The sequence below is a fragment of the Nansenia antarctica genome (assembly GCF_963989245.1).
Source record: "Nansenia antarctica genome assembly, chromosome: 4".
Lineage (NCBI taxonomy): Eukaryota > Metazoa > Chordata > Actinopteri > Argentiniformes > Microstomatidae > Nansenia > Nansenia antarctica.
Genome location: NC_137689.1, coordinates 16,665,466 through 16,688,058, shown reverse-complemented (window position 1 = coordinate 16,688,058; position 22,593 = coordinate 16,665,466). Strand labels below are relative to the sequence as shown.

Sequence of the window (22,593 nt, the reverse complement as noted above, 5' to 3'; positions counted from 1 at the left end):
TTTTTCTCCTCCCGGAAGATTAAATTAGCGCGTTACTAAAAGAGGAAGTGTGCTTTTTACAACCTCCCACTGACCCTGGATCAGATGCTACTGCGTAGTTCTGAAGCATTCGTTTAGTACACACGGCGCACTGGCGGCTTGCCCGGGAGAGGGATTTCTCGGTTGGCTGCCTCTAGGGCTTGAGACAGGTGACTCTCAAAAAAGCTGACTACGAACTTTATCAAAAAAATAAAGAAATGTTGTATGCCATTCATATAAATTATGTTAAATAGTGAGTGGATATTATTAGTTATCCAAAGGTTAGGCCTATCCCCACATCCTCCTGGCTTGCCCTTCGATTTGAGCCGTATACCTCCGCCCTGCCCGTTTACCGGTAATTTAAAACGAATAGACCTAGCACTGCCCTTTAGGTGTGACGTATAACCTCCATCTCTAGGGTTAGGGTTAGGTCTGTGTAGGTTATGTGGTAGGGTTAGGGTTAGGTCTGTGTGTAGGTTATGTGGTAGGGTTAGGTCTGTGTGTAGGTTATGTGGTAGGGTTAGGGTTAGGTCTGTGTAGGTTATGTGGTAGGGTTAGGGTTAGGTCTGTGTGTAGGTTATGTGGTAGGGTTAGGTCTGTGTGTAGGTTATGTGGTAGGGTTAGGTCTGTGTGTAGGTTATGTGGTAGGGTTAGGGTTAGGTCTGTGTAGGTTATGTGGTAGGGTTAGGGTTAGGTCTGTGTAGGTTATGTGGTAGGGTTAGGTCTGTGTGTAGGTTATGTGGTAGGGTTAGGGTTAGGTCTGTGTAGGTTATGTGGTAGGGTTAGGGTTAGGTCTGTGTAGGTTATGTGGTAGGGTTAGGGTTAGGTCTGTGTAGGTTATGTGGTAGGCTACTAGTGTGAAAAGCATTTCGGGAGACTAGTCCCTAGAAAAAGTTGAACATTTTACATGTTTCGTTTTATCTGTTTTACAACAGATGTTGCCCTCCCGCTTCTTCTAGGGAATGCTTAGCAATGGCTTATTATTATGAGGCAAATGATATCAAAGGAAAAACATGTGTTTTATAATACAATTTTATTTCAAAATATAGACCAAAAACAAATGTACATATGAACATTTTAAGAGGGTTGTAAAAGTTGTAGCTATTGAGGCACTTCTATAGGCTACAATAATGAAGCAACTTTGGTGTTAAGGCTGACCAAATCTATTGGTGGTGATACCATGAATTACAGGGATTCAACTTCCAGCCACATATGCCTCACTGATTGACACATAATGACGTGTCAATCACATGTATTTCATAGTTTTGCCATAACATGGCAAGGGTTAAAGGAGCCAATTCAGTCAGATATGTAAAATAACTTTGGACAGTATGAGTGACAACACAACGAACCTTACTACTCAGGGAAGCATGTTTAGTGTTTGAGATGTGATAAGTCAGGTTCCGTTTGACAAAACAAATCAAAGATATTTGGAATCCTGGGAAAATACAGTAGAATATTTTTTATGTTAGAATTCATCCAGTCCTGTACATATGTAGTTGCCCTGCCATGGGTCCCTGTGCCTCTGCAAATCTTGTTCTCAGGCTCTAAGAGCACTTCACAGTAAAATTGCAGAAATTACCAAACAAATTACTTTTGATTAGAAATGATAAAGTTAGTTCGTATAGATTTCTATTTAACAAAAAGGCACTGATGTAGCGAAGTCTTTTAAGTCTAAGACGAGTCAAAAGTCACCAATGGTCCAATCTGAATTCAATCCCCAGTCAGGAGATGAGTCACTGATGTCAAGTCATGACAAACCTCAAGTCCAAGTCCAAGTACTACATCACAGACTAAAAGGGTATAAGGGTTAACTTAAACATGTTCCCAGCTGAAATTATCATTGAACTCCCTTTACTTCTTTACCATCGTCCTTGTTGAGTGACCTATCAAATCCCTCATATAAAAATATATATTGAAAAGGGATGTGATGACAACATATTCCATCAGGGTAATACCATGTGTTTAATCATAACTGGCCCTGCACTCATTTGGATTCTCTATTTAGCATGTTAGATTAATGGTATAATGTGGAAATCTAATGTAGTGTGATAAGACCTAACGATAAAGATAATGATAAGCAAATTAAGTCTTAATGAAAATCAGGGAATCAGGTGATGAATAAGTTAATTTAGTTTTTATTTCCCTCTATTTTTTCTCTTTAAATCTTTAAATTGACTATGCTATTTGTCATATAGATATATTCTAACATATCAATTTCATCCCCAACATGAAAATAATGTCATGTTCCCATAGCACCTGCCCCACCCCTTCACCATAACATGTTCACATTCAAACACCCACCACCTGTCACATTTACAGAGTTCAAAATGCAAAACCTTTCCCTTTCAACTGATCCCACCCCAAACCTTTTATTTTCTTACTTCAAGCCACGCACCCTGCCACTGACGAGCGATTAACAATTCTACTCTCCTCTTTTGGAGGGGGGCACGAGGTGTTCTGGCAGATCAGTGGGCAACTCGTGCCCCTCAAGCTTCACTTTGATCAGATGATTGGCGAGGGCAAACTCGTACTCGTCCAGGAAACCGTCCTTGTCTACATCAGCCAGCTTCCAGATCTTCCCCAGCACCGTGTTGGGCAGCTTGGACTTCACCATCTCTTTCTTGGCCATGGCGCCAGACACCTTGCCATTGATAGGAGAGAGAGTGTAGAAGATCTCATCGTAGGTGGGTTTGTCCCGTGCCACTACCCACTCGAGCTCATCAATGCCCTCGCCTGCACCCTCGCCATAGCCATGGCCGAAGGGCCCATTCATGGTGCCTTCAAATGCACCACCCTGGACAGACTGGCTGGGCATGGCTGCCTCCTCTTGGCGGACAAGGGTCATGAGTCTGGCAATATCGTTGGCTAGCATGTCCTCAACTGCCTCCAGCAGCTTAGGCTTTATAGCCTGGAACTTAGTGAAGTCCTGGCCTGCCAAGATATCCTGTGTGTTGACAAAGGGTAGAGGTCAGGGGATATAAAGTTAAGGAAGGACATCTGCAATCAACTACTTTGACAACAAGCTGTCTGATCAAGTTGTATAGTAAATATTGCTATTTCAGGAAGTTTGCTGAGTGTGCTAATAAAAATATACAGGTACAGTAACATGTGACAAGTCACTAATATAGCTGGACGCCTATTTTCTTTTAAAATAAATCTCCTAACCTACACAATTTTCCCACTGATGATGGGGAAAGAGAAATTATGAAAATATTCCAATAATTGTGGTGGGTGCAAGTCAGTGCTGCAATGCTGTGAAACCCAGTGAGTGACATTCAACTTTACCAATGTGGCTACTTCTACAACACAATTACTTCCATTTAACAAATACATGTATTTTTATGTACAGTACCTGCATCTTCGCTAGTTTGGGGAAGTCCCCAGGTGAGATCTGGTGCTCCTTCTCAATTTTCAGGTAGATCTCTCCCAAGTTGGCGATGAGCTCCTTCTTCTTATTATCCTTTCCAAACATGTTGGGCATTTCTTTCTTGAGAGAGCTGATGATGTAAGCATGGACCTGGAGGGTGGCAAGTGGAAGAATGTCATATCTGGACCATTGACCATTGTGGCACATTGTGATTCTACTATATTCTACTATATATTGTTTTGTAAGGTTCAATGAATGCCATCTGGTACCCAATCAATCGAATACACTAGATACTTTATAATGTAGGTTTCTGAGAAAGGAGGCTACTTTCAGGGGATAAATGTTAACAGCTCCAAAGTGTAGTGTCTCACCTTTGCGAGGCGAGCACGCTTGATGAGGTCATTGAGCTTCCTGAGGGCAGCATTCCGAGGCAAACTCTGGATGTCGCGAAAAAGGTCAGTTTCCTCTGCCTCAAAAAGCTTTCGGTTATCTGGAATCAGGAGCGGCTGAGCCCAAAAGGAACCGATGTACACCCGGATCACCTCTGGGGTGCCGACGATTTTTCCGAGGGACCACATGAGGGCGCCATAGACCCTCATAAGCTGCTGCGTGCCGATCTGGTCAGCCTTGTTCAGAACCACGCGCATCTTGTCCTCATGGTTCTTCAGGGCGCGGATCACCTCAGAGAACTCATCAGAGATGTCCAGTTTGTGGGCGTCGAAGAGCAGGATGATGCGGTCGACGCGCTCAGCAAACCACTCCAGAACGGCAGCAAAGTCATAACCTGGAGAAGTGTAGAGAGTTATGGTTAGGTCTGTTAAGGGTGTTAAATCTTGCTTACTGTACATGCATGCGTTCAACTATTTCCCCAGATGACCACATTTAAAATCAGTGGAATGAAAATAGTGGCTAACCATAAATTCCTGACCAAGGCGAGTCTTTATTTGAATGACATGAGTTATTATTATACAAGGCGTTACAATATAAACCCACATATGTGTGTTTAAGAATGTGTGTGCCACCCTCAGGTCAAGAGGGTGTTTGTTTCTCTACATGTGCATATCAATCAGCTCTGAGGCCAGTGTCAGCCCAGTTCATCCTGTCTCCACGGTCCTTCCACACAGCCAAAGACAAACTCCCTCACACACAGCTACAGATCTACAAACAGGTACATTTCACAATGAGAGAGACAAAATGTGTTTTTCCTGTGCCAGGAAACCCTTAACAAAATAACACCCTCCATTTTCCTCTCTCCCCTCTCAGTGTGACACGCTATGGACACTAGCGTTTACCCGTTACCTATAGAACACAGGCTAAGAGCATACACATGGTTAGAGCGGATTCAATTTAATTGTATGTGATCCATCCCAAAAATTCATAAGAAATCAATGCCATGAGTCAGATATTCATCTCATGGTCTAAAAAAATAAAGATTATGTATACTTTGACTGTTTTTCTCTCTCTAACAAGAGCACAATTTGTAAAGAGTTCAACAAAGGATATCAAGCCCTAATAAAAAAGAAACTGTAAGTATTAAATTGGCCCATTCATGACATGACAATCATAGCGTTAGTTGCTAATTCTGTATGAAGTCCATTCCATCCAACAGAGATGGCTGCCTACTCCCTACCTCCACACAGACACATCCTCCTCAGAATAACAAACAGGAAAGAGCCCTCAAAGCATAAATTTTGCAGCGGAGACAGTGGGCCCACAAAGGGACCTCTTTCTCATCCCTGCTTAGAACAGCAATTTATCTTTTCATTCTAAGATGTACTTGGGGCCAAGCAGGGCACAAGTGACATCTTCACACTGTGCTAGAGGCGGAGACGCAAAACTTCAGAAGAGAGCAATACTGAGTCGTAGTTTTGGCCATTCTCCTTATCAAAAACTATTAGCGTCCACAGTTTTTTAAATGGGTTTAGGAAGTGCTGAGGGAACAAGGCTGACTCGGCATTCTATTTGAGCAGCTTGCAGAGAACCAGATCTGTCCTTATCTCACTATCTCTCTCACACAACCAACATGCAGCCTAGAGAGCTACACACCAAGAACACTGCAGAGCTGTTCTTTTATATGTAACAGCTGGATGTTTCAGATTCAATGACATGACTGTATATTAGCCTACAGCCTATGAAAACAAAATGACAAGCCATCATGGTGGCCACCTGTGTGCATAAAGTAAGTAAGTAGCCTTGAGAACCGATGGTTTCATAGCCTGAGGCGGTTTGAAGTACACCCCCTGGACATGACGCTGGTATGTCGCAGGGTCTTACCCCCAATCCAACCCTTAATGCTGAGTGCCAAGCACTCAGGCATCGGGTGTGCATAAAGCATCTCCTCTTTTTAGTCTGCCTGTCCCTGGAGTGGCGCTTCACTCATCAATAGTGACTGAGAATAGACAGTTATGTCACTGGGAGTTTCAGTTGAACAGTAGTCTGATAGAACTGTGCTGTTAATTAGGATATCAAACCCCAGTGATGGGGAGAGCCCTAATGAAAGACAGGAAGGTTTGTTTTGTGTCAACGTGGGTAGTTTTGTGTCAACGTGGGTAGTTTTGTGTCAACGTGAAGTGTGATCTCTGGACCTGTCCAGTAACAGTGTGACCCGGCAAAGTCTACGAACAGCTCAGCTCTTATCTCTCTCTTGCTTTAACTGGGTAATGATAATAAAGACAATAAAGAGATATCCAATCCACTCTGAGGAGATCAAAAAGCACAGCGACAGTGATAATTCTTCTCTTCTCAATCTAAGTGTAATTGTTGCCACACCTTAAAAAAACAACCTTAAAATGACCACTGGTGGAATAACATTGAAAATGTGACCTGAGAAAATGGCCTGCCAACAAGAGAAGGAAGAGCATTCCAATTCCCAAAATACCATTACTTTGAGAAAGCCAAGCCAAGCCTCACCTCACCTCTAACCACTCAGTCTGACCATTGTAAGTCAGGCCTCACAATAAATCAGGCCTCACAAAAACGTGTCCTGCCATGGATACGAATACTGTAGCACATGCGCTGATCTTATGGATAACGTCAGTCAGTGACATACTCAAACTCCTATGAAGCATAGATTAGAAATGTGAAACCTGTCGCGGAGGGCTCAGAAATAGACATGCTCAGCTGTCCGATAGCAGGCCTGTTTGTATGTGTCTGGATGCCTATACTTGAAGAAATCCAGCACAATCCGGTTTGTTTCCTACAAACAAAGTCTAGCTAACCACGTACACCACCATGAGCCGTTGTCAGTGCATACCATCAACTTGGCTGAGACATCAACTGTGTTAAATTGATGAGCTTAAAACACAGGCGATGAAACCAAGGCAGGCAGATACACATGCACAGAGAGGAGGGCCCAGTATGCTGTCCAACACTGAACTCACCCCTGGACCCTCTAACTTCCTCCTCTTCCACTACGTGTTCTCCTTCCGGAATTCTGACGTGGACTGGGGCAAAAGTCATGAACCGCACTGGCCTTGTTCCATGAAAGTTATCTAACTAGTTCATTTACTACAGTCCTCCTTGGTAGTACTAGTCTCACAAATGCAACTCCTTCAGTCCTAAACATCATTATTGTTGTGAGGAATGTCTTCGCTGACGGACCTGGAGCCTGGGCAGTATGACACATAATTGCCATAACTTAATCAAGTTATAGAGGCTATAACGCCTTGGCTAATGGGTCAGGGTGAAAGGTCATTCATTACACATGGAAAAGCCTCCCCAGTTACTGGAAGGGCTCAGAACAGAGGAAGGATCTATGAATGTTAGGAATGGAAATATGAATTCCACAGAACAATGGTTGATGGCTAATGTGACTGTGTGTTACATATGGCATATGGGTTACCTAAAGCGAAGGAACATCTTGGGAATCCTTTGTTGACGCAGTTTAACCGATTCATACTGTATTTGTACTGATGCATGGGTGCGAGTGTCCGTGTCTGTGTGTGTTTGATCAACTAAATTGAACTTTAAACGGCTCCGAAACATAAACAGGCCTGAAGTGGCGTCAAGACGAAACTTCTTCTCCTTTAAGGTTAAGGAGCCACGTTGCATAAGCCATCTGTCACCAGTTAACCACATGTGTTCAAATATTTTCCAGCTCGCTTGCAGAAACAGCAACCCCTTTATTACTAGGTTTAATTTGCCAAGAATCGTCTGAGTCAGAGAGAACATCACTGACACCTGACACTCAGACAGAAGCGTAGACTCACTGTGGCTACAATGTGTAGAGTAAATAAGAATCTGTATAGTAAATAATGAACCGTCTCTCCAAATGACCCTTGCACGTCATGCTAGAGTGATAAAGATATTGTCTGTCTTTCCTTCACAGACCAAGTGACAGACTGTTGTCTTACTCACCCTGACAGGGCAGAACAGCAGTTTCCTCGTAAGGAGAAATGAATATCTAACCCAACACACTTAACTGTGTGTTATGGGCAAGAACATCATATTTCTTCTTGAACAACACTAAAGACAATAACACAATAACGTTCTAGATTTGCAGACAGGCACCAAGGTCATCATGCAGACAGGCACCAAGGTCATCATGTCATGTAGATCTAGACAGCTGAATATTATTTTTCCATATATCTCCTCAAACATGTTTTATGATTAACAGAATTGTAAAGCTATGGGAGGTGACAGATATAGTCAGAAGACTTCAGGAAATTATTAACTGCCCTTGCCAGGTCTGAGCCAGGACGAATGGAGACAAGTATCACATTTCTTGGGCAGACAGCACACTGCAAAGGCCAACAAAGACATTGCATTCACAGACCCTATTAGATTAAGCAATTAACGAAAGCAAATGGAGGGAAAGGAGGAAGGGGAGTTCAGAGGTTGGTGAGAAAATGTGTGAGGTGGAAAGACTGACAGCGTTCAGTGTGGACATGTGCCACTCCTAGGTTACAGGGACAATGGAGAAGCGTACTGCAGTGACCCCCATTTACTCTAGGGAGGGTTTCCTGCGTGTGTGTGTGTGTGTGTGTGTGTGTGTGTGTGTGTGTGTGTGTGTGTGCATGCTATAGAGAGATAAGAGCCAAGCTTGGGGAAACTACAACCGACCACCTAATATTTTCCATCATTGCCTAAGCAGGGCTTTCCCTTCTGGCCCTGCCTTGCACAAAAAGCGTATTACCCGTGTCAGAGAAAATAATGAATAATAACACTGAGTGCACTAAAACTGTAGTCCCAGTGAAGTGTAGTCAACACCTGATAAATTGCAATGCAATTGCATCAATGTCATGTTCAATATCGAGGCCTATATTCAAATCTATTCAGGCCTGTCCAATTAGTGTTCACTGTGGTCCACGTCAGCATGTGTTTTGGTATGGCCGACAGTGGTTGGGTATGTAGTATTCAATATTCTCTCCAGTAAGTGCATGAGTTGTAATGCCCCACCCCAACAGCTAAGTGCTAAGCTAAGTACCATGTTTCCGCTCTCATCAATTTCATTGGACCTCAAAGCCTCTCATTTGACCTTCTGCCTTTAGCACTCAAACATCAAAAAGTTCTAGGCCTACTAACATACCGGTATTAACAATCAATTTTACACCACCAAGGTTGTGAGGGAGTCAGAGCAGACAACTTTATAAAAGCTCAGTCCTTCTCTCCCCTTCTACCTCCTCCATAAGTCCCTACAATCTCATCCCTCTTGTCCATGATTGTGCTTTCCCCTCAAAACCAGCTTCACACTATCGTCACTGTAGGTGACCCTGTGACGACCAGGCTGGTATGTTCACACTTAAGCATTGGACTGAGTTGACTCAACACTTCGAAGGCCCAGAATGAACCAAAAAACGAAATGCTTGCACCAGGGTGACAAGTTAAATGTTAACACATCAGGGTAGAGCTCATTCAGGGTTGAAGATGTGCCTGTAACCCCGGGGGATTCCACTGGGACAAAATACTTGGGTATGAAATCACCTAGTATTCTTTGTTCAGCTTGCTGTGACTCATCTTTATAGCCACTCATGCACTGCAGTTAATGTTGTACCACACACACCCACACACACGTTCAAGGACAAAGAGTAAGTTTCACCTCCTAAGGCATTTCAAATATTGTCCCCTATAACGTGCCAAAAGTCTCATTAGCTTTGCATTGCTAATTGTTGTGTAAACACATCTATTGGTAAAACAGGTAAAACCTAGAATTCTAAGTATACTTTGGATACTGTAAGGCCTCAGGCACAGAGTGAACTAACAACTCTGTTCACCAGTCTCATTGTTACTTATCCTGCACAGGAGCCACAGAAGCGTTTCAGCCCAAATCCTCTGTCCCCCACCCCTGTCCTGTGCCTCTCTGAGCCCCCTCCTCCCCACAGCAGCAACTGTTTCCTGGCCCCTGGCGGCCTTCCTCTTTGTCAGTATTCATCTCAGAGTGGGATGCCACTCACACCTAGTCCCCCGTCACTGTGGAGAACATGAGGGGGGCAAGGGTGTGGGAAGGCCCTGACATCCCCTCTTCCCTTGTAGACACACACAGACACACACACAGACACACACAGACACACGACAGGAAAGTACCACAGCTTGACAGCCAACACCTCAAACTAAAATATTGTTTTCCTATCATAGAAAAATACAACATCTTCACACAATACAATTACCCTATGTTGCAGCTACGTAGTAAAACAACATAGCCTAAAGGTTGGACAAGAACATGTAAATGAGGTGGCTGTACCTTGACGCAGAACACACAAAGGAATTTGGTATATAAATCGGAGAGTAGGTTGTTATGCAGTAACGTAAACAGGACGGCTAAAAATACATGCCTTGTAATGCTCTGGTAATGTGTCTGATTCAATTACAATCCTCACTAAGGGTGTTTCTAAAATATCTCCAGCATGAATCTGCATTCAGGGACACGTGTTCAAATTATTTGACCATGTTACATGGTCTTAATTGGACAGACTGACCATAAAGAGAAAATAGCAAGATTAGGGTTAGGGTTATGGCTAGGTCTCGATTTAGGGCTAGGGCTGGAGTTAGGGGTAGAAGTTAAGGCTGGTGCTAGGGTTAGGGCAGAAGTAATGTCATTGTGTTGGGGAAGAAGAGTCGATGAAAGGGATGCTGGAAGACGGCGGAGTCTAGAGAGGGAATGAAAAGAGTGGTTACCTCTGCTGATCCTCTGTTTCTCTCCAGAGAGAATTCCTGGGGTGTCAATGATACTGATGCTCTCCAAAACAGCATTGGGCATCTGGGCACACACAAACCTGTGTCAAAGAAAGAAAGCGACAGAGTGAGCATCTATAAATGACAACAACCTCTGTAATCAAAGAAAGTCATAGCAACGACTCGCAACCAAATTGAATCATATGTCATCATACTTCAAAATTATGTCTATTCATTGAAAGTCAGAATACAGACATACCACAAACGACTAATAATAACAACTGAGCTTTGATGATCATCTATTCTAAGACAATAGATGAGAAGCAGTGTAGGCCTATGTTCTGTCCTGCCCCTCTAAAAATAGAGTGACTTTATTGTTTTTGGAGACCCTCCAGATTGAAGCACAAAACCATATGCTACACTCAATACAATGAACAGACGCCCCCACTCTTTGTCCACTATGTAGGCCTATACTATACAACCCCTTTGAATTAGGCTTCAACTGAACAACTTCTAGGCTAAAGGTTCTACACCAGCAAGAGTTTGGACACAAACATCTGTCTGCTCTCATGCGATTAACATGTAATCGAGACTCTATGCAGGGCCTTCAGTAACTGTTAGCCTGGATGATCTCACCACTCTCTGTTTTTCTAAGATACAAATGACTTTAAGCAAGGGGAGTGGCAAAAAGCAGAGCATACTGGGGGGGAAAATACTGTAGATCTCTTTCCTCTGCTGAAGTTGTTTTTCTCTCGTTTCTCTTCCCCATGACTGAGGGGAAGGAATTCCCTTCTTTTTGGCAGAGCTCTTCTCTCTGCAACCCTTTACCTCACCTTTTCCATGATCTGATTCTCTCAGCTTATCTGTATGTGTACTGTATATATGTCGGCGTTACTCACGACGATACCACTCTGCGTCGCTCACAGGTATAATTCCCCAATTCTTAAATGCCAGTTGCTGTCATCTTTGTCTTATTTGTCTTTTTATACCTACTTTATTTCTCCTATTGCTGCAATGTCGAGGAACTGAAGTCTAAGAACTTTACTCTCTTATACTTATATAACTGGATGGAAGAATAAACTTGAAACAAAACAAGATCACCCCTCAATTTCAACCCTCCACAAAGCACTCAGCCAACCCTATTCCCCAATCCACACCCTGGAAGTGTTCCTCCATTTCCCTTCTGTCCATATTGGTCATGAATCTGCGTACCAGTCTCTCCTAATTCCCTCCCTTATTTCCACAAACTCTCATCCTGAATTCCTGACGTTCCCTTGGCGAGCCTGTTTGCCAACCAACATGTGTTCTGTGTCTCTCAGTACAGTACAGAGCTGTAAACTCAAACAGAGAGACCGCTCAGGGAGACACGGACGTACACCAGCATACACACACCACCCTGACAGCACCGTGCATCTCTGGAGGGTAACGTCAGGGGGGCTGGGGGTCGGATCAGATGCAGAGCGCGGCTGGATGTGACGGAAAGGTCATGGATGACAGAGTGCATTGCCAAGAGTGAAAAGGAAACACGTTGTGTGGGTCAGAATTTCAGCTGGGGACCATTTTTGAGTGTGCTGTTTGCAAGAGAAATAGAGAAACTGCTGAGTCAGTCCCTGAGATATTTCTGCCAAGGCAAAGCTGGAGTAAAGACCTGACTCAGGCCTTTCCTGGCTAAATCCTGACCAGTTGACCGACCACAACAACGCAAAAAATGCCATTGGTTAACCAGTGAGTGAATCGGTCTTGGGCTCAGTAAAAAACAGCATATAGCCTACATGCTTTTACCATTTAACCGTTCTGGGTGTTGTAGACAGAGAGATCTGTTATTGTCATAACAACAAGGGGGAAGGTATAGCCTAATATTTCCTGTGCCAAACAAATCTTGACAGCCGACATTTGACAATGATTGGGTATGAATGCATCCACAATATGAATCCATCTGGACAACTTGACAGTTGACCCTAGACTGCACTAACACACAGTTGTAATCAGGTGTCAATGTTAGGGTTAAGGGGGCCATAGGGCTAGGAGGAGAGACCAGCCCTGCCTAAAAGACAGTAGGGAAATCATAAACTGAAGGCTCAGCTCAGCTCCTGCACTGTCTGTTCTAGGAGGGCAAATGGGACTCCCTGCTAAAAAAATAAGGTTAAATAAAAATGGAACTGATCTCTGTATCTCCATTGAATAACTCTACTCTGTTCTGTAATTAAACAGTAACATTACAGCACCACTATTCTCAGCTTCCATCAGTGCTTCCCATGGATGACTCCTGCCTATGTCGACTCCCTCTTTTAACAACCCCACCCCCGCCCGCTCCTTTACTTAAGTCAGGAATGACATTCAATACTGAGGACCCCATTTCCTGTGTGGCTGTCAAGATGACCCCTTTAAAAGATGGAATAGTGTCAGCTTGTGTCACACCCAAGGAAGGTGCACAACTGATTGAACATTTGGAAATACGTGTGCAAATCATAGTGTGCCATAGTGTCTCCAGGAGAGTCTACGACCATTTGGAACACAAAAATACAAGACGTGTCAAACGTGTCAAACCTAAATTAGGCTACACTTTTTTTGGACATGGATATCCTTAACACCCTTTACTAATTCCTATTTCCACAACCTTTACTAATTCCTATTTCCACACCCTTTACTAATGCCTATTTCCTATGTCCACTGTGGTGTTCAACATAAACCGAATCACTCACAATAATATGTAACTAGTTTGGCAGGTTCAAAGGGCAGGGAAATAAATTCCTGAGAGGTTACCATAAAACTGCTCAGTAGTGGTGTAGGCCCTGTGACAGACTAGCATCCTGGCCAGGGGGTTGTCAAACTGCCTCACACTACAGAAACAGGAGATAGGCTAAATCACTAGCAAATAAGTAGCCTTGTGTGCCAGTCAGAACACGAGCCAGAACGGATATAGGCCTACAGCAAGAGCCTATCTCACAGCAATAGGGTAGGCTGGAATGTAGGCTAATACATGGGAGATACAACAAATTACATTGCCATTAACTGTAGACTATTGCAATGCTCTTGCAATGGTCAAATCGTTCAGTGTGATAGTCCAATGGTCATGACTGAGAATAGTTTGAGTGAACCAAGGATCAATATCCCTGACTAGGCTATACGTGTAAAGGTATGACATGAAATAGGCTAAATCTGTCAAAGTTAAGTAAGGCCTCAAAATGTAAAACTTCTCTATTGCAAATCAATGCTATGCAACTGATATGCAAAGTAATGTCAGTTAATAATTGATTGAACCCGAAGATGCCTTGTTCCTTGGTTTCGATGGAAAGTTTCCATAAAGGAGACAATCTGCAATCAAAGTTGCCTATGTATACAAATCTAAATGTAACCACCAAACCAATTTGAAAAAGTGATCTGTTATTTGTGATCTGTAAAAAGGGAGGTACTTTTTATATTCTGCAACTTGACAGTCTGAGCATTGATCGCCACACCCCTTTTCAGTCTGATATTACATAAATAATTTAATTCAACTGCTATCTCTCTTCCTATTTGAGACCCTCTTGACTTGTCAATCAGTTATGGTGATTTAGGCTACAGTTGGATTAATATGAATATAGGAAAGGAAAATAAATGTGTATTTTGGTATTTCTCTCACTCCTCAAGAGGACCAAAGCTTTTCGAAGTTCAACACCAAAACTGGCCACTCCCCGCCACCTTCTCATACTTTCAGAGTAGTAAACATCCAGGACAATAAAACAATGTTGAACAAATAAACTAAACTATAATTTAAATGAGGAGCTGCAGGCATTGCTTTCGAGATAATAATAATAATAATAATAATAATAATAAGTAGAAGTTATTCATTTAGATTACTTAAGAAATTATGTTTTTCGATGACAACCAAGATCATAGTAGCAGTCATCCTCTTGAAAGACATTGCTGCTAGCTCTAGTCTAGAGGTTACTACTGCTAGCTAGTAAAGTCTCCAATGTTGGGCTCAACCTAGTATGGGTCAACCAGTAGACCAATGGGGTTAATACATACATGTTTCAGAAGAGCTCAAACACAGCAAGCTACGGTCATTTAAAGGGACTCTCACCTGTTTAGAAAGGCATTGCCGAACGCGTTGAGTTTCCTGAAGGGTTTCTTGGGGTCAACCACCAGAGCGTTGCCCGGGATCAGCCCGTCCTGCTCACCGTGCATGACCGCTATGAAGGAGTCGGTGGTCGGCTCGGGCCCAATCCGCATACCGGGGAAGTCCTGCTCCATCAGATGCCGGATGAATGTGGTTTTACCAGTCGAGTATTGGCCCACTAAGAGCACCATGGGCTTGTTGTCAAAATCGGCATCTTCTAAAGCCGGTGAATGGAAATCGTGGAAGCGGTAGGCGTCTTCCAAGGGAAAGAGTTTGTTTCTGTAAAGTCGCTTCAACCCGTCCGACACCGTTTGACATAGTTCTGGGTCGTTTTTCTTTCCATCTTTGCTGGCCCAGCTGAACATGGTGCCTGATTTTAAAAAATATATCGTACGCGTAGAATGGAACCCAAGTTGTCAACTGTCACTTAATATGTCGTTGACTCTGTGGCTGTGTCGCTGTAACGAGTTTGAATGAGTCTCTATTAGCCAGCCTGCTAACTAACCCTTAGCCTAAAGCTAGCTGAAAGTGTCGCCCTCCTCAGACTGACTGAAAAATGATAACGGTTTGTCAAAGGTTCAACAACAACCCAGTCAGACCTGTGAACCTTCAGTCAGACCTCAGCTGTCTTCACCTGAACCTATCCAGCGTACTAACTACGTTTGTAATACATGAATGGAGCTGTCTAGCTATCCCCGTCCTGTGAGTGAAACGACTGTCGCTAGTGTAAAATGCCTCGTAGTGGTTCTGGTTGCTTGGCAAGCGCCGTGGAATGAAGCCCTCCCTGCCTTGTCATAGAAGACCTCGCGACCCCTCTTCTCCTGAGCGCCTCTCCAGTCCTATGGAGGGTGTATCATGCCTGATTTAAATACAATACAAACATCGGAATGCAATACACACATCGGAATGGAATACACGTGTAACACCAAATACAATGCAAAAATACGGAATGTTTGTGCCAAAATAAAAGCAATGTGTATTACATTTGAGCGCAGCGTATTCCATTCTAGCATGTGTATTGTATTTGGTCACGAGTGTATTCCATTCTGCATGTGTATTACATTTGAGCGCTGTAGGTATTATGGCACTTGCAAATAGGCACTTGCAAATACAATGCAAATTAGTATCCGCCCATATGCAAATTAGTATCCGCCCATAGGTTCTGGGTACTCATTTGCATTGCTTTTCGATATCCGGTTACTCATTTGCATTGCTTTTCGATATCCTATGTAAATCCGATCTAATTTGCATTGTATTCCATTCCGATGTAGGTATTATGGCACCTACATCGGAATGGAATACAACCTTCCGGTTCCAGCCATAGGTTCTGCCCTTTCCGGCCATAAGTGGCGCTGTGATTCGCTATGGGAGCTTCAAGAGAGTATAAAAACGGTGACATCTGGAGTTTGCCCTTTCATCAATTGCTGCACGTGTTGCCTGTTGTGTGTCTCCAGCCTTTCCACGAGCCTTTTCCTTATAATAGCCTTATAGTATTAGCCTAGCATTTATCATATCATAAGGTTAACAACATGGACGCATTTGAGATTGTACGACGAGAAATCCGTGGCCTCCAACTTCAGACGGAGCAAAACACAGTGTCTAACGATTTTGTGTTCTACCGCGTAGAGTGGCTGTTGGATAGAATGGGGCAAATCTCTGCTGCTATGGGTGTAGAATTTCCTCAAGTAACGGTAACCGCCTTGATGACCATTCAACAGGAACATTTGTTGACATTAACGATGCCAAACGCAACAGCACCCGAGACTGGGATCATCACCACTGGCCGACCGGGCCGTCCAAAATTGGACGTCCCGTTCAGTTTAATTGAGTTCTACGTCAGCTTGGGCATATCAGCGACAGATGTTGCCGGTATACTCAATGTTTCGCTGAGGACGATCAGAAGAAGAATGGAGCAAAACGACATGAGGTCAGTCACACATTGAACTGAATACTAAAACTAAAACCAAACTCTGATAATTATATTACCGTCCGGATTGACATGTCAGTATTTGGTAGGCATTGCATGATTTTGCAGATATCTGTGTTAACTGGTATGTAATATCGTGGTTCCAGTGTTGCAGCATTCGGCAGAAACCTTCGTTTTCCATAACACTGTAGGCCTACAGGCGAAGGTCCTTGCAAATAAACCCAGATAGACTTGGCAGTAGTCGGAGCCCTCGGGGAGTTAAAGTTTGTTTTGAAATATAATCGTTCCATCCAGACTCTAGATGTCGTATCTGTTTTTCCCCGACATGCTAGAAACACATAACTACACATAATTAGATGATCACACAGCCCCAAACGAACGTATCCACAAAGTATGAGTATTTTGTGATCGTTAAACTGCTGTTTATTATATCGAGTGGGTACTTGGGTACTCGGCTGCGTTCGTAAATTCGCTCTGGAAATCTGATCAGCAGTCATGGAATGCCTCTTGTCCAATCAATCCTACGAACGGACACACACAGACATCACTGTAAACTGTATGTAACGTCATATAAGTATGTCATAAATATTACAATATATCTTTTTTTCACAATAGGGTATCAGATTTCTATTCTGATGTGGAAGATGAGCACCTGGACACCATTATTTCTGATATCCAGCATATGTTTCCCAACTGTGGGTACAAGATGGTGCGAGGACATCTTCAAGGGAGAGGCATCAGGGTTCAGAGTATGTAGTCTGATTCAGAGTTTGGCAAACCTACAGCTATCTTGGCACCAAAGGTTTTATCACATGAATACATTTGCCATCAAGAAAGTTTAAATCATGTTTACATCCAATGGACAATCATTGAAAAAGGTCGATGGTGAAAATGAGTCCACAGCAGGATCCGTATATCATGCTTGAACGCTTGTGAACCCTGTTGGAATTTCCACACATTTTATGCTTTTATTTGATCTTCATATGAGTCCCATAGTCTGATGACGACTTTCAAGCATGACTGTATACAGTGTATTGAGGGAGGGGGATTTGGAAAGTAGCTTGTGTTGTTAGTGCAGAACAGTATACAAAGCTCCAAATCCCACAAAACAAGGTTATGTGATGTATTTTGTAACCATATTGTCCTTTTAAATTGTATTAATGATCACTGTTATTGGATATTATGATCATAGGTCTCCGAGTCCAACAAGCAATGAGACGCATTGACCCAGAGGGAGTATTGGAGCGTACATTACGTCTGAACACAATAAGAAGAAGGGTGTACAGTGTCCCCGCACCAAACTGCTTGTGGCACATTGATGGGAATCATAAGCTTATCAGGTATCCATAGATAATATTGGTCAGAAGTGATGAATAACAAGTAATTGAGAAAAACAAAATCATATTCATCATAAATGTGTCTCATTTCTTATGTTTTCTGAAGGTGGCGCATCATTATCCATGGAGGGATAGATGGTTTCAGCAGAATGGTTGTGTTTCTGAAAGCATCCAACAACAACCGTGCCGAGACAGTCTGTTCCCATTTTCTTGAGGCTGTCCATGCACACGGCTTGCCATCCAGGGTTCGCAGCGATAAAGGGGGCGAGAACTGGGATGTAGCAAGCTACATGGTGGCCAACAGAGGTATCGACAGACACTCCCACATTGCTGGGAGAAGTGTGCATAACCAGAGGTATTTCTTTCACAAGTAGTCATATTTCTGTAACAATACTCTGTAACACCTTACACCAATTACAATTGTTCAACACCTATTACCCATATTATTGTAATGGTGACCATGGTATGAAGCACTCTGAGGCGTTTGTATATATTTCATGGGTAGGGTTAATGAGCAGCCTACCCATGCAGTATATTTTGATATATGCATCCCTCTTTGTGGTTTACACCATACATATGGTGTATATTTTATCCCCCAACAGAATAGAGAGACTCTGGAGGGATGTCTTCATCGGTGTGACAGAGCTCTTCCACTCACTCTTTTGGCACTTGGAGTGTGAAGGACTCTTGTGTCCAGACGATGAGACACACCTCTTTGCTCTTCAATGGGTGTTCCTGCCCAGGATTCAGATGCACCTGGACTTCTTTGTCCAGGGGTGGAACCACCATGGAATCCGCACTGCCCGAAATCAGTCACCCATGCAGCTATGGCACAGGTTCCGAAACAGCCCAGGCGCTCCAGATCTACAGCAGGTTTCTATACTTTTTTATTAATCCTTTATTTAACCAGGGTAGTCATATCGAGACAGTAGCCTCTTTTTCAAATGAGCCCTGGCCAAGAAAAGCAGCACTTAATTAAAAAAAGATGTTGTTATTATTTATTTATACTATAAAAACATACAACATACAACATAAAATAACAACCAACAAGCAACAGAAACAGTGAGCGGATACACTGTTTTTATATACCTTTAAAATCATACCAAAATAGACAGTTGTTGTCATTGGAGTTTATTGGAAACAGTAGATCACTAATGGAAGATCCTTCAACTCATGCTGAAATAGGCTGACATTCTCATATTACATTGCTGTTAAAAATGTAACCGTCTTTTTAAGTGGTGCAGCCACTTCTATACATGACATGTGTCCGTCTGTGTGTGTCCGGTTGTAGCATGAGATTGTGACGTCATCTGTCATACAGATACCTCTCAAAACCAATAACCCTATCCATTCTGTTTAACCTGATGTTTAGGTGGACATTAACTACGGCATTGACTGGATTGGACCCAGTGACCCTGGAGAAGACGCTGCTGGAATTCAAGTGCCTGAGATTCAACTGTCACGGCAACTTTCTCAGGCAGAGCTAGACCAGCTCCCTCATCCTGATAACACAGTGAAAGATTATGGGGTGCACTTGTATTTGCAAACACTGGAAGTCTTGACTACCCTGTTGAGCTAGACTTTGGATGACATTGCTAGAGTCGTGAGGGACAGCTCTCCAGTGAAACACGGCAACATCCCCCAGCTTGTAGGCCTGGAGAATGGCACCGTGCTTGTTCAATGCTACGACTGGCAAAACGTTATTACTTATCATTACTTGTTTACTTGTGTTTGCACAGCATGTTATTAAAATAAATTCTGTTTCTGATTCAAGACTTTTTTGTATCATTAAAAGAATAATAGTTACAACAACCATAAAGCCTCCATAATGATAAGCTGGCTAATTAGCTTAGGTAATACCTTGCTAGGTAATAATGTTAGCTATAGCTATCTGACCCAGTGACTAACTGTTACGTCCACCAGGATCTGACCTCCATATCAACTCTATCAGACCGTAACTGTGGGGAACATGGCGCGTTCCGACCTGCAGGGGGAGCCACAGGACGGTTGGTGATCAGCCGGTGCCAATTGCGCCCCCATCCCTTCACCAACCGTCCTGTGGCTCCCCCTGCAGGTCGGAACGCGCCATGTTCCCCACAGTAACCCTCCATATCAACTCAATCAGACCTCCATATCAACACTATCAGACCCTAACCCTCCATATCAACTCTATCAGACCTCCATATCAGACCTCCAAATGGTGCGACAGCAACCATCTCATCTTAAACCCCACCAAAACTCAGGAGGTTGTGTTAGACCCAAGGCAGGTAACTGACCATGAGCCTGTGGTCGTTAAAGACCAAACAATCATCCAGGTGCCCTCTTATAAGTACTTAGGTATTCAATTAGTCAACCATCTCTGCTGGAATACACACTTAGACAGCTTATGTAACAAACTACAGCAGAGGCTTTATCACCTGAGGCGACTCAGACTTTATGGGGTGAGAAAGCAGATCATGAGAATTTTCTATCAGTCCATTGTTGAAAGTGTAATCAGATATGGAATAATTGTGTGGTTTGGCAACTTAACTGTACAACAAAAAAACAGACTAGTCAGCATTCACAAAACAGCCATGAAAATTGTAGGTGAAAGAGACTATGCGATCCTAAATAAACTATATGAAAAAGCTGTCCTGGACAAGGCTAACAAGATAATCGCAGACCCCCAACATCCGCTCTCCACAGAATACGAAGTTCTCCCCCTAGGTAGAAGGCTTCGCATGCCAAGATGTAACTATAAGCTCTTAAAACTATCATTTGTCCCATTCTCCATTAAACTAATCAATTCTCTCAAGCAGAAACGATGATTAGGACATGATCACCAGCACCTGCACTTTATCTTAGACACCACTTGAAGGGCCATGTGCAATATTCGAAAACACCACTTGAAGGGTTATGTGCAATATATATTTATACCAAATGATGCCATGTCCAGGTGGAAACTGCTGCCAATGTCACTCAATGTTTGTTGCTGTCCTGTTGTTTACTTTGTCTACTGTATGTTGTATGTATCGTCACTGTTGCACTTGAAGCATGAAAGTACCATGCCCAAGACAAATTTCCCCTCGGGGACAATAAAGTACAATCAATCAATCAATCATATCAACTCTATCAGACCTCCATATCAACACTATCAGACCCTAACCCTCCATATCAACTCTATCACACCTACACCTGTCCACGGGCGGCTATTTGAATAGGCCTGATCTAAAGTATAGATAGTCGTGTGGAACAAAGGAGCACTTGAAGACAAAGGACTGCAACAGAGAATTTTATTTAATTTTTTGTAAAAAATTGTAAACATACATCATAATAACAATAAATTAATAAGAATAAATACATGTATACATTTTAATAAAAATAAAATAATGAAATACAACAGATCAGCAAACGAGATAAATAATCTACTGTTCATTCAGAGTTAATTGTATCAAGTGCTCTTTTATTGTTTTCTTGAAAGTGCATCTAGAATTAGTTTTACTAACATGCTTGGGTTAATGAATGAATGAATGGTCTTTATTGTCATTGATATAGTACCAAATAACGACATTTGGGAGGGGGGGCTCCCCTGGTGCTAGGAAAGAAAACTAAAAACAAGAAGGGAAAAGAGCTGGTTTACATAAATAAAGGCTATGTACACTGTCCACTATACTATACTATACAAATAAACACTGTGCTGTACTCTATGCTATACCTATTCTAACATTTCCTATCTCTGAACCTTATGTACCCGAGGGTTGTCATATTGCACATAGTGTTATTGCACATTCATTTAAAGTGTCGCAGTTTGCAGGTTTGAAATGTTCACAGTTGTGTTTCAGTATTGCACTTGATTTCAATCTAGTAGCTGCCATCAAATGTCTAGATTGTCCAGGGCCTAGAACCTAGGTCTTTGCTGTGTTCAGGGCCTGAATGGCCCTGGGGTAGAAGCTGAGCTTCAGTCTGTTTGTCCTTGCGAACATGGTTAAGAGTTCCATCCTGTTATGGCTCTGTGAATTACAGTAGATTTGTCCTAGGTCTAGGAGGTAAGAGATGTCCTGAAATGGCCTGTCTGGTCAGATAGTTACTTTATACACACTACTTGGTCAGAAAAGTACTGTGGTTTCTGTGCCCCCTCGTTAATCCTTCAAGCAGTAAACATCGTTGTGCATGTGAGCGCATTTGGACAGCATACATGAGGGGACATCAGGGCAAGCTGCCATTTGAATCTAAACAGTGGCAATGTTACAGACAGTTCTATTTTTTATTATTTTTTGCCATTTAGCAGACGCTTTTATCCAAAGCGACTTACAATTACAAATTTGTTCGGTTCTCAATAGGGTTAAATGCTATATTCTGGTCAGCCCGGTTGTAAATCGGGCCATGCTAACCCATCACTAGTTCAAACAGACCTTAGCAGACTCTAAACAAACAAAGAGACACGGAATTCATCATGATTTTCTTGCGCAGTGAGAGTGAATCCCCAGGTCTCGAAAGACCTCGGATTCAAACTGAACTTTTCCTCTCTTGAGCCAGTATTTATTCCCAAACAGAAAGACAAAAGGGGCAGGCCGAGCACTGCGTGGTTATAAGCAGTTTCATGGGAAAAGCATCTTAACATAAATATTTCTCATGAAAATGTACATCTTAAACATAAACACTCCTAGGACTGCTCAGCTCAAATATAAACATTTTCATGGTAATGTACCTTAACATAAACAGTTCCATGGGCTGCTCTGCCCAATACAAA

General features: G+C 42.7%; 2 protein-coding genes across 2 annotated transcripts; one reads left to right on the top strand and one right to left on the bottom strand.

Moving 5' to 3' along the window:
* Window positions 1–1,036: 1,036 nt before the first annotated feature.
* On the bottom strand, window positions 1,037–15,291 carry ehd1b (EH-domain containing 1b). Its single transcript, XM_080529795.1, has 5 exons — window positions 14,565–15,291; window positions 10,502–10,599; window positions 3,760–4,172; window positions 3,374–3,538; window positions 1,037–2,965 (listed from the first exon to the last, which is right to left on the bottom strand). Exons 1-5 carry the CDS (start codon window positions 14,963–14,965, stop codon window positions 2,444–2,446), a joined length of 1,599 nt encoding a protein of 532 aa, XP_080385921.1. The 5' UTR covers window positions 14,966–15,291; the 3' UTR covers window positions 1,037–2,443.
* A 1,048-nt stretch (window positions 15,292–16,339) lies between these two features.
* LOC308155748 (uncharacterized protein) lies at window positions 16,340–19,443 on the top strand (the record flags this gene model as incomplete). Its single annotated transcript, XM_080529122.1, has 6 exons — window positions 16,340–16,527; window positions 17,143–17,276; window positions 17,720–17,867; window positions 17,971–18,219; window positions 18,467–18,737; window positions 19,237–19,443. 6 exons carry the CDS (start codon window positions 16,340–16,342, stop codon window positions 19,441–19,443), a joined length of 1,197 nt encoding a protein of 398 aa, XP_080385248.1.
* Between the last annotated feature and the right edge of the window lie 3,150 nt (window positions 19,444–22,593).